General features: G+C 40.7%; 1 protein-coding gene across 2 annotated transcripts in view; it reads right to left on the bottom strand.

Annotated features, from left to right (window-relative positions):
- The window catches only part of LOC139981028 (uncharacterized), a 26,522-nt gene extending 20,383 nt beyond the window's left edge, over positions 1-6,139 (bottom strand). The window contains exons 1-2 of one of the 2 annotated variants that reach the window (XM_071993143.1): positions 5,723-6,139; positions 229-310 (exon numbers count right to left, since the gene is read on the bottom strand). In XM_071993143.1, the coding sequence (XP_071849244.1) occupies positions 229-310; positions 5,723-5,743 (103 nt within the window). In that variant the 5' untranslated portion in view covers positions 5,744-6,139. The remainder of the gene's footprint in view (positions 1-228; positions 311-5,722) is intronic. The other variant, XM_071993135.1, reaches the window with a different exon arrangement.
- Positions 6,140-12,005: the final 5,866 nt, after the last annotated feature.

The following is a 12,005-nucleotide window of genomic DNA, read 5'->3' on the forward strand; positions in this document are numbered from 1 at the left end:
TGCTTTTTCCCCTTGTCAATCGGTTGATTTTATGATTTGCTGCAGTGTTTTCTATTTATTGTAGGAGCCAGGCAAAACTTCAATTTAAATGATTTCTAGGTTATTCTCACCTTAATGGAATTGAAACAGAACAGCTTTGAAATTATACAGATATCTGGGGAAAAAAACGTTCATCTTACCATCCCGGCATCGTTACATGTATACAAGTCAAAATAATATGATACATACCAGACGCAGTCACCGAGGTAACACAGCACCAGAGCACTATAACCCGACTCCACGTGGATAGACTTTCAAAGCTGTTTGGTTTCTGAAAATGTAGTAAAAAATATGAGATTTATTTTAACAAAGCAGCTTGTTAAAAGGCATGAACGTTTCCTTTCCTTCATAAAACTATGTCATAAGTTGCTCAATCATAGAGAAACGAAAGTCACCCAAGAGCCCGGGGATCAAAAACCAACTGCAACTTGGCCCTTATTCAATCCCTGTCCCCTTACATCGTTACGGTTACCATGTGATCATGACGGTGTACCGAGAAGGGGAATACAACGAATCCCTTCGAAAGGAATAGACAGTATAGGCTACAGGTTTACATAGCCTAGCTTTCAGATTTGAACAAGTATTGTTGAATGAGATGAGGATTACGCGACGCTTTCTTGCTTCCGTGAAACCACAGACTGCGCCAGGCTCTGACCCTCTCTTTGCAAAAGAAACCCCTTACAATATCCAACAGTGACATTATAAAAGACACTATAGAACGAAGTTTCAAATCTAAGTTTTCAAGTTGATGTATAACTACTTCAATTTGAAAGGAACACGTACAAGAGCAGTTCATAGTTAGTATATAGTCCATATATAATATCACAGGGTTTAATGAAGAGCAGTGCACTCTGTCATTCAAATGAAGTGCATAAAGGACATTTAATAAATGCTAAAAACAGAACGATCAATCTGGGGAGGTGGATCAACATACTATAGCAACGTCTATAGGCCTATATGTGTTTCACAAAAGAACTTCCCAATTACGTCATTTGAACTGTTAAATGGATACAAAGTCTTCCTGGACCTGTTAAGAATGGGTGTCCACTGGGGCACAGCACCATTTATGTTATGGGCTGGGCCGGGGATCAGATGTTATTTCGTCTTTGGCGAGGGGTCTAAGGGGAGGTGGTTCTCTCTGAAAATATTTTGAGATAAAAAAATGGAGCCTGCTGTTTGGGTAAGGTATGTAGCATTACAAAATAGGTTTTTTTTTTTGCATTGGGGGGGGGTGGCTTATGTTTTTTTTACCAAATGTTGAAAAGGTCGAAGCTAGGCTCACGCAATTGAAAAGGAGTCACAAATTAAACAGCGTTTTTGTGACACATCAGGTCGCAAACGCTTTTGCCAAGTCAAGCCTGCCAGATATAACGAAGAATAAAATTGCGATTGACCGAATCCCACGAGAACCAGCTTTGTCCGAAGTAATGGTAATTAATTACAACTAAGCCATTATAGTTTTGTGTAATTCATTCAAAGGATATAAATGTATCGCCCATACCCTAACCGCACCGCAGACTTCCCGGCTGATCAGGACACTGATCAAAACGTGGCAATAGTTTTGAGTCGCGTCGGCTTCGGTAGGAACATGTAGCGTTTTTTTTTCGACAATGTGCGGTGATTCACGTCTAAACCGCGCAGTTTTAAAAATGTAACCAATCACAGGTCATAACATTTGCATGTGACCTAAACGAACTCCGGTCGTGAACAGCAAACCAGTCATTTTTGTGCCAGGCCGGATCGGTCGATCAGTGGGGCGTGGTTCAGTTATGAGTCCATAGGTTTAGTCACGGCAGTTGAAAACTCGGGTCACGGCGGTCGAGTTGAGTCTAGTCATGCCGTGATTAGTCGAGCAGCGTCAATTAAACCACATGCATGCATAACCGTACTTACAATAGGAACTTAAACTTTTCGACTCTTTCCTCGTTGTCGGAAATGAACGGACAAACAAATTGCTGTTGCTATGGAATCATAAAGTACTCGAGCGGACGAGAACACTTTACAACACAAAATGGCTTTATGATTAATAACTGAGAGGGGCTTACTGGGGCCTCGTATGTCTTGACAAGGATCACGTGACAGACATTTTCTTAGCGACTAAACATGAGATTCCCTCGAAAACATAAAGGAGTCGTAATCCTCGTGACTTACATATCGGTGAACATAACAATTATTAACTCGGCGCTGAGTATAGGCCTACTTGACACTTTACTACCACCTTCAAGCTCCTCGGTACAGTGTTATTGGTGGCTCGCGACAACCGGACTGCTGCCGTTGTCACGGTTACAACTAGTCAGTGTCCTACGGACAGGTTTTTGCTGAAGGATTCCTCGGAGTATCTATCCGTAAGGCTGTTTTTACTGGGAATACCGTCCTCGCATGTGGAATCAGTCCTATCGGGGCCAAGACTGCTCGCAACGATTTGCTATAGATCGCTCAATGCGAATTTATATAAATATTATAACCTCATATTATAACCTCTGTGAAGGGTCAGGAATAGTATACTTATTACTCTGCCATTTCAGTTGGGGAGGTGGGGAGGGGGGTGGCGGTCTCTCAAGTTTGTTTAGACGATGTTCGCAATTTGGAGGTTTCTATGAATAAATTTGTGTAAATCAAGAATAGCTTAGGCTCGTTTTTCCCTTTTCCTTTACTCCATTAAGCAAACACGATAGGTCAGAAAAGATGCATGATATTTTTAATTATATTTTTGGTACATGCATGGCCTCATTTTGATAAAAAACAAGTTCAAAGAGTCAGTATAGTTTGAGGTCAACAGAGATCATAATCTGAAGACCCATATAGTAAACACTATAAATTAAAAAGCATTGGCTCCATTGTGTTCATGACTAGTGCAAGGATCCACCTTGTAAACAGGGCGACATAAATATTTATCTATCCATTCGACTTTATATATTTGGGTCTTGTTCACGTAAACTGACAAACATGTTGCGTAATCCCTAATTATGTAATCCCTATACATATATGTATAGGTATTACAAAGTTAAAAGACGTTTCCATCTTTCGACTTTTTATTATTAGCCTGTTTTTTAGTTTAGAGCAATAAATATGCTATACGGACTTGCCATTGCGGTATCATTAAAGACAATGATTAAATAACCATGCCTTCTAAACACTCCGTGAATTTGGATTTCAAACCGATAGAAGGATTCCCGAAATTAAACAAAATATAGTGAGACCTCGGAATATTGAAACATCTGTCGCAAAAATGGTAAATAAACGGTATGGATGTGTGAATGTGAGTGTGTGTACTCTGTGTGTGTGTGTTTGAGACTGTGAGGGGTGGGATTGGCACGGTAGGAGAGGGGAGGTGACAGGGTGATAAAGAAGCGGCAACTTTCCAAACTAATGCTTCGTAGGTGATGTAAGTTTGAATGTGTTCTAAAGAAAGTTTTAGGCCTCAACGAATTTCAGTAAAGAAATATCCATAGGCCTCCCAGTAGGCCTTGCACCGTGCACGGTGGGAAGTTCCTGCTTCCATTAAACTTTCAAGAATGCCTCGAAACAGTTGTTAGAGACTCAATAATTCGCCGAGTTTGACGAAAAAGTCTTAAGATTAAGTTCGCTTTAACATTTTTTTTTAAAGGGACATGAGGCGGGGGGGGGGGGACGATCGTCCGAAGTCTTAAGTCAATCATTTGGACATTAACAATCGAAATTTCGAATTTGAATTTCAAAAATCATGACCTTTCATATCTACAGTTGAAATGTTGAGATTAGAAGTCGACATTTGGATTTAAAAGCCGAAACGTTGAGAATAATTAAAAGTGGATCATTTTAAAGGTTTTATTTTCGTTTTACCACGTCCGTTTATAATAAACCACCGTGTTTTACCCCTCAGGCTTTCATTGAGCATAATTTATTTAAACAGATTATTGACTTATTTTGATTAAATATGTCTATTTCATGCTAATTAAATCCCTTAACAATTAATATCGGTCATAGCCAGACCTATATACATCTCCTTTCCAAATATCAGTTGACTTAAAAATGGGGTAATTTTCGAAATATAGTTTGCAATGTATGAAAAGGTATTTACAGCTAATATTAAAACTAGTCGGACGAAAAATGCCAATGATTGAACGAGGCAAACTAATAACACTTGCTCGTAATATTGGTCATATAATTAATCTTCTCCCAATGTTACTCCATCATCTAGGATTTCATAATAAGAAACTCAGCGATCCTGTTAGAAAAACTGACTTCAGAGAGCGAATAATGATCAAAACGTTATCCTATTTCCTGCGAGGGTACGAATCTATTTCAGTCTACTTTGTTGCCAAAAATGAGTTGCATAAGGTAATATGATGTATTCGTTACAGGTGGCCAAGGCCTTCAGTGGCTTCCTTACTGGTTTCGAACCTCTGGACAGACAATCAGGCCATAGCCCATATAGTTGCTTAGGGGGTCCGCATATAAAGCGCGAGGCCCGTGTTCGAATCCAGGTGGAGGCTGGAAGTTTGTTTGCACTGTTCTGGATTTTCCCACTCATTGCAATTAATATATATATTTATATATGTATATATATATATATGTATATGTATATATATATATATATATATCACCACCGAATATCCTGTTTTATTTTATAAGTTTAATTCTTTTACTGCCATTTCATTTACACCAGGGTCTGTTCAAAGTATATCTCTTTCAAAATCCGGCTTTAGTTTTCATAAATGATTTCGATTTCTCTTTTCCAAGTATAATATTACCATTTCGAGGGAGAGGAAGTCATTAAACAACTTTAACAGCTCAGCTCTGTATGACCATGGAGCTATAAACCTGGGACCCAGGTTTATAGCTCCATGGTATGACTGACTGACTGACAACAAGTGTGTGTTATAATAGTGTACCATTTGACAAGTAAAATGTTTTTTATGGTTTTTCTTTTAATAAAATGAAAGCGAGCACATGAATGAATCGAATTATTTGTCTTGAAACAAGTTTCCATGTCGGAAATTCAATCACAAATATGATCTCAAATCTTGGACCTTGATTGTTTATCATTCGACCCCCCCCCCCACCCAAAAAAAAAAACACACTTAATGCGTTGTTAATTAAGACTGAAGCCTATTGATCAGGCATTTTAATATCCAAACAACTGACTAAATTCGAGACAAAGAGGAGATGTTACCAATACATGTTAAAATTTCTAATTTTCATGTTTTTTTCTACCACGTCATCTATCAAACTTGAAGGAAATTATAAACAAAATTTAAACGAAATGCTAATCATTTCATCAAGTTAAAGGTACTCTGTCGGTCCGAAAACATTTAGGCCCACTACCGAGACTTTTGACGTGAGGAGTATAAGTTCAATGTATAGCCACGACCTGCTAGACTCACCGCTGCCGATGCTCAGAATGAAGTAAATCTATAAAGGGTTAGGCTATATAGACCTAATGCTTGAAGAAATAATCTGATCTTATTTTCGTCCCACGACCCAGCGAAATTTATTCCGCGACCCACAGTTGGGACGGTTCCCAAGAATAGAGCGACGCTATATTGCAGAGCTATATAACCCATACCGTGCACCAATCCAAACTAAACTGTTTTTCTTACGATCTATGGGGGAATAAACTTAATGACTCAGAAATTTGAGTCAAACAACAAATAAAACATACAGTTTATATTCTTATGTGCATATAATACATCACACTCACCACCGAAAATGTTTTATCCATATTGACCAGTCGATTCACACAGTAAAAGGCAACTTGATCCTGTAGAGGCGCGGTGAATTCCTATAGCAGTCTATAATTCAAAGCTTAAACAATTGAGACAAGCTGCTAAATCTTTACATGCATATTTATACAAAAAGTTCACAGTCACTGTTGCATTTCAAATCAAACTTAAATGCTGCCGAAACTGGAAATCTTTCCCATAATAAAGACACAGATATTAAGCAAACATTATAGTCCAAAGTAAAAAGTTCTCCAATAATAAGATGACGACGTTATAGAGACATCTACTTCCCAGAAGAAAAAAACACTTTGATAGCCATGTTCCATTTTGTCTTCTATATTTGGTATCATTTTTTTGGCTTTTGCTGCTGTCTCAGGTGTGCACGTTTTGTCGAGATACTGAATACATGCATGGCTGGTTTCTGCGGTTAAGTTTGCAGAGAGCGGAAGTTTGAATAGAGGGCAATGTATACTTTCATGTAAATTTTATCAATTTCAGACTCCATTTTAAACAGGGCCTTTATTGAAGAAAAAAAATTAGTGCATGGGTGGGCCATTTCCCAAAAGGGACCATCATGACACTATCTAAGCAGGAGCGCCACCATCAGTTGCCAACAGTTGCCTCCCAAATTGCCGGAAATGTCACTTCCCAGGCACTGTTAGTTGCATCTAAACATTCTTTATTTTGAGGTCTCATTGTTTAGACATTTACACTTCCAAAAATAATAAAAAAAAGTTAATTAGAAAAATTGTATTCGGTAAAGTTACTTTTGTAGGGAAAATATGTTACTTTATAGGCTCTGGTTTATTCCTTGTTTTACACAGGTAATTGAAGCCTTATGCAAGCACGCTAGGGCATTATAATGATGAGGGGAAGCCATATGGGGAGTTTAGGTCTAAATTAATTGTTACTAGTTTTACATGCCACCTATACTGGGGTGGGGAGGGGGGATTGAGCTGATTAGGTGGGCCGTGTAGGGGACTGGGGGACCGCCCCCTGTTATTATGTTAAAAAAGGCCCTGCAATTTGATAATGTTATACTAACAGGTGCGTATCCAGGGGGGGCGTTGGGGGCGCGCGCCCCCCGGGTAAGAAAAAGAGGAGAGAAAAAAAGAGAAGAAAAAAGGAAAAAAGAGGGGAAAAAGAGGAGGAGGAGAGGAAGGAAGGGAAAAGAAAAAGAAGAAAGAGAGAAGAAGGAGAAAAGGAGGGAGTAAAAGAAAAACGCGAAGACACCGGGAAGAGAAAGAGGAACAGTGACATCATTACAGCGCTGAAGGGTAGCCAGTGACGGATCAATAATTTCGTAAAAGTGTGCCTCACCCTACCCCTTACACCGACAACTCCATTTTTTTGACGTTTCCATTTTCCTCTCTTTCTAATGATCTATATATATACTATATATGGTCTATCATAACGCGTGTGTAGAATTGTGCTATGAAACCAACTGTGGCTGGTCTCGAACTCGACCGTGTCGTCGGGGAACATGACGCATTTTGGAATGGGGGCGAACGCCCCCCCCCCCCATTCAGCATTTTTTTTAAATGATATCGCTAAGTAATTTCAAAATAGAAAGTGCTTAGATGCAACTTACAAGGCCTGGGAAGTGTCATTTCCAGCGATCTGGGAGACATTTTCGGCCAAAATTTGCTTGTACGCTTCGCGCTAACAAATGGTCCTGGGTAGTGCCATTTCCAGCGATCTGGGAGGCATTTTCGGCCAAAATCTTCTTGTACGCTTCGCGCCAACCTATGGTGGCGCTACGCTTAGATAATTTGCCTACAGGCTTCGCCCCTCCCTTGGCAAATTCCTCGCTACGCGCCTGTTCGAATTAGTAACGCAAACAGCAGATATCACATCATACCAGTGAGCATGAAAAAGGCGTTCCAGGATGAAAATCCTCAAAACTGTCCGACTTGCCTGAAAAAATAACCAAAAATTTTCGCGCGCGTTCAACGTGTCAATGTCAATATCATATAAGCAAGCATCGGTTATTACATCGCATGCCATCATGTACCGTACGGTCCGTTAAAATTGCGCAGTATACCGCGGGATGCTAATGTAAACAACGACATGTCTCATGTAGATGTATAAAAAGCATGGAGGTCCAATTATGTCAAAAGTTTCTTTTACATTAGTAATGGCGAATTAGGGGCTGCACCCCCGCCGCGCAGTGGCGGAGCGTCCATACGGTCAGGGGGGCGGATGCCCCCCCCCCCCTGACGGACTCAAATGGACTGCTGGCGCCTTTTTCAGCTCTTTACCACTTTTTACTTATTCTAGATTATTGACTTTTTTATTGCGCTCTCATCTACTTATTGACATTTCTCACATTTTGTTGGTGTAATTTGGCGATGACACCCTATTCTTCGTTTATCTGCAAATTAGCCAGGCCCTGAAAGGGTCATTTCCGGCGATCTAGGGAGTATCTTTACTCAAAAATTGTCTGTGCGCTACGCGCCAACCAGTGGTGGCGCTCCGCTTAGATAGTGTCGAAAGCGCCCCTACAGACCATTCTCGCCCCTCCTGACCAATACCCCTAGCTCCGCCACTGCCGCCGCGCCTCCTACGCCTATGTGTGTAGTGTTCGGTTTCGGAAATATCTGCTATTTTTTCATTTCCTTCAACCGAGTTTTATAATAGCCGTTATAAGAGGTTTAATATTTCTACACCAATAAATTAACTGTGTCTGAATTTTTGAAAATTTCTGACCAACATTCTGCATCACACTTCCCTCTACTCGTGCAATTTTGACCGGTCTGTTAGGGGTTGAAGGAAGTTTTTCTATATTGGTTGTCCATAGATGAAATTTTGTACAACATTATGGGTATGTTTTCAAGTGAGTTTATTCACGAGAAATGTGAATTTTCAAATTCTGAACAAATTTGGGGCTTAAAACCTTGAAAAGTGGGGCTGACGGGTATTGTGGGCCGCGACGTAGAATCACCTACAAAAGCAAAGACCCACAGGAGATGCGATCAGGTCGAACATGACGTGTGCCGGGTTGACAATCTTCAAAAAGGTTATGGATGGAAAAAAAACTATTAGGAAATACTTGGTTCTCAGGCAAAAAGTGTACATCTGGTTGGTCATTTCAAGCCCGAGAAGTGCCGTTTCCGGTGATCTGGGGGGTATCAAAACCAGAAATTTTCTTGTACGCTGCGCGGCAACTGATGGTGGCGCTCCGCTTAGATAGTAATTCGCGCCCCCCCCCCCCCCGGGTTAGAAAATCCTGGATACGCGCCTGACTAACACCGGTAAAGAAAATAGAAATGTTTCTAGACATGGAGAGAATATAATGCATTCCTTGTATGACCAAGGATCACACACAGCGGGAGGCGAAACAACTTGCAAAGATGGCAGGATTAGAAGAATTTTTGTATGCCACCTTGATCTATACGAGTATAGGCCTATACGCTATGGTATACGGTATATATGGCACGTTCTTCTATTCGGCTGTAGAAAAGACGGTGTATAACGCGGGTGTTGGAAACGGGAAATATCCGGGGACACTTGTACCGGCCGACGGCTCCCGGATTACCCGCGGAAAGAAAAACAGCAAACTTAAATAAAGAAAAAGGACTTAACGTTTACAAGATCTTTTTTCATGCTATTTAAAATAGGCTACATAACATATACTGTCCCGTGACCAGTCTAACTTTGGCTCAGCGCCAACCGGCCTAATTGGCGTCCGAGTGCCAATCATACATAAAATCAGCATCCTGGACGTGGCGCCGAAACGCATGCATGTCTATATAACAGTAGTACAACGCGCAGCCATTCGATATACAATAGAAGCTCAATCAAACTTTATCACCCAATCGGCATTTACGAGAGGAAAAAAGACATTCTGTAAGCGTTTAGTACAAACCAGTAAACTAAATAGTACAAAGAGCGACCATTTAAACGACGACAATTGCTTGATTTTCACGTTACAATATTAGAGACGCCGATATCGCCATATATGAACATAATATGTTTTTTATGCGTTGTAGCATTTCTATATGGCAGCTTATCATTTTTTAATGTGTAATTACTGATTTATTTGAAACTACAAATTAATATTTCATATACAATGTTTTGTCGATATTGGAAGTTATTAAGTTTGTGATACAAATTAGTGTACGCACCTTTCATACCAATTTCATCCTACGGGTTTTCACGGTTCTATGTTCTACACATATACTAAAGGGAGTAATACCTAATTAAACTGGGTACAAACGCGGCGGCAGAGAGTTCAATATTGAAGGGTGGGGGTATATCAACTTCGAAGGCAGTGGGACATGTGAATTTGAATTATAGGGCAAAACATGCACACAAAAAAAACAAACACAATAGTTTGCGAACCGTCGCTCTATAGCAGGTCAGAACGCATATACCCATCAATCGACTAACCTAAATTAATGTTCCCTACGAAATATGAAAAAAAAATTGCAGATAAGAAAACATACAACAGAGTATATATTTTTCTCATTCGGATTTAACATAATGCATTCACCAACATAAACTTCTTACCTGTTTTTGACTTGCGCTGAATTCGTATACCGAAGTGGTAAAGGGCCAATAGCAAGCTGTGTTCACATTCCGCGTAAGAAGCTTGGGTTGACTCCGTGGCAGTGCGGCCCAGCCAGCAGGGGGGCAGGGGCAGAGTGCCCCCCCCCCTCGGAAATTGTTGGGACGCGATGGGCGACGGTGAAAAATCAAATGGAGCAACAACAAAAATCTAAATGTACTCGAACCTGGGGGATGGAGCCGATGATGGGGAATTACTCAAGAAACGGTCTCCTCAAAAATATGTGCGTTACGAGCGCGATTGCATTGTATGTATGTATGTATGTATATGTGATCTTCCCGCAAGCAGGAACTCGCGAAAGAAGCCATGAAGGCTTATAGACTCGCAAGCTGACCGAAGCCAATCTCTCGGCACACATCCATTTAACGTCCATGTCAGGAAGTTGTTATTGAACAACACCCTTGCCAGACGACACACATTGCTGTCGGCGGGGAATCGAACCGGGGATCTCATGACTGGGAGCAAGGGCGGCGGAAGCACTTTTAATCTGGGGGGGGGGGCACCGACGTCGAAGGGCACTTTGCAGAAATTCGATTGGACTGATGCAGCCTGATATTTAGTACCCTTCATAACTCTTATTGTATTATCTTATTTGCGTATACACATCACTCCATCAACGCCACCCCCCCCCCCCTCAAGGAAACAATGCATACTAGCACTGCAGTATCTAATGTGCAAATTGGGAAACAAGGAAAACGACAAAATAAGGTGAAATCATTATAAAGGGTTATAACACGGCAAATGATTGTATGTTATTTGCATGCGATGTAATAACCAACGCATGCCTATATGATATGCACATTAACATGTTGAAGGCGCGCGTAGCGCGCGAAAAATTTTGGTAATATTTTTCGGGCAAGTCGTTACAGCCCCCCCCCCCCAATCAAATTCGGCTCCTACGCCTGTTGTAGTAAACATTTAAAACTTCCCGAAATATTTCATTCGACGTGGGTTTCCCTTTGTAAACTCTTTTCTTATTTAGAAATTTTTATATAGAAAAAGGGCACATTTTTAATCTGAGGAAAAGTGGGGGGCACGTGCCCCCTGTGCCCCCCCGGTTCCGCCGCCCTTGACTGGGAGACGCCGGCGTTAACCACTAGGCTAACGTCTCTCTGAGTGGCCATTGTCTCTCTGAGTGGCCATATATTTATATTAACATGCATGTTTTTTCCAATATGTGATATAACCGGATGGCTTTCGACCGCGCAGGCGCGCTGGCACATTAGTTTTCCGTTCCCCCCCCCCCCAAAAAAAATGGTAAAGTTTTTGTGGTGGGAAGAGAGTGCATCTCGGAGGGCAGTGGCATGTGTTAACTTGATTTGAGGGGCCAAACCACAAAATCACCTCAAAGTGGATCTTCTATACACTCTGAAATTCCATGTTTTGAATGTTTTTGCAAAAACGTTTTAATTAGTATTTTTTCAACTTGATCAGGCACTGTATAATTATCTTGTCTACTAACTTACATCAGGGCACTTTTTAAATGACAAAAAAGTGCACTTTTTAGTTCCTAAAATGTAATACGGGAAAAAAGGGGGCTCTTCTCATTTATTGAAAGGGACACGAACTCATAGCAGTACTTTTACCACCCAGCGCGTACCGTTCAGCTGATTTCACTTTTTTTTTTACAAGGTTACGTAAAGTAGCCAATTTCTTTTAAAATTTTCTCGCGAACTACTAGGTTTTATGAA

This window comes from Apostichopus japonicus, chromosome 2 (genome assembly GCF_037975245.1).
Source record: "Apostichopus japonicus isolate 1M-3 chromosome 2, ASM3797524v1, whole genome shotgun sequence".
Lineage (NCBI taxonomy): Eukaryota > Metazoa > Echinodermata > Holothuroidea > Aspidochirotida > Stichopodidae > Apostichopus > Apostichopus japonicus.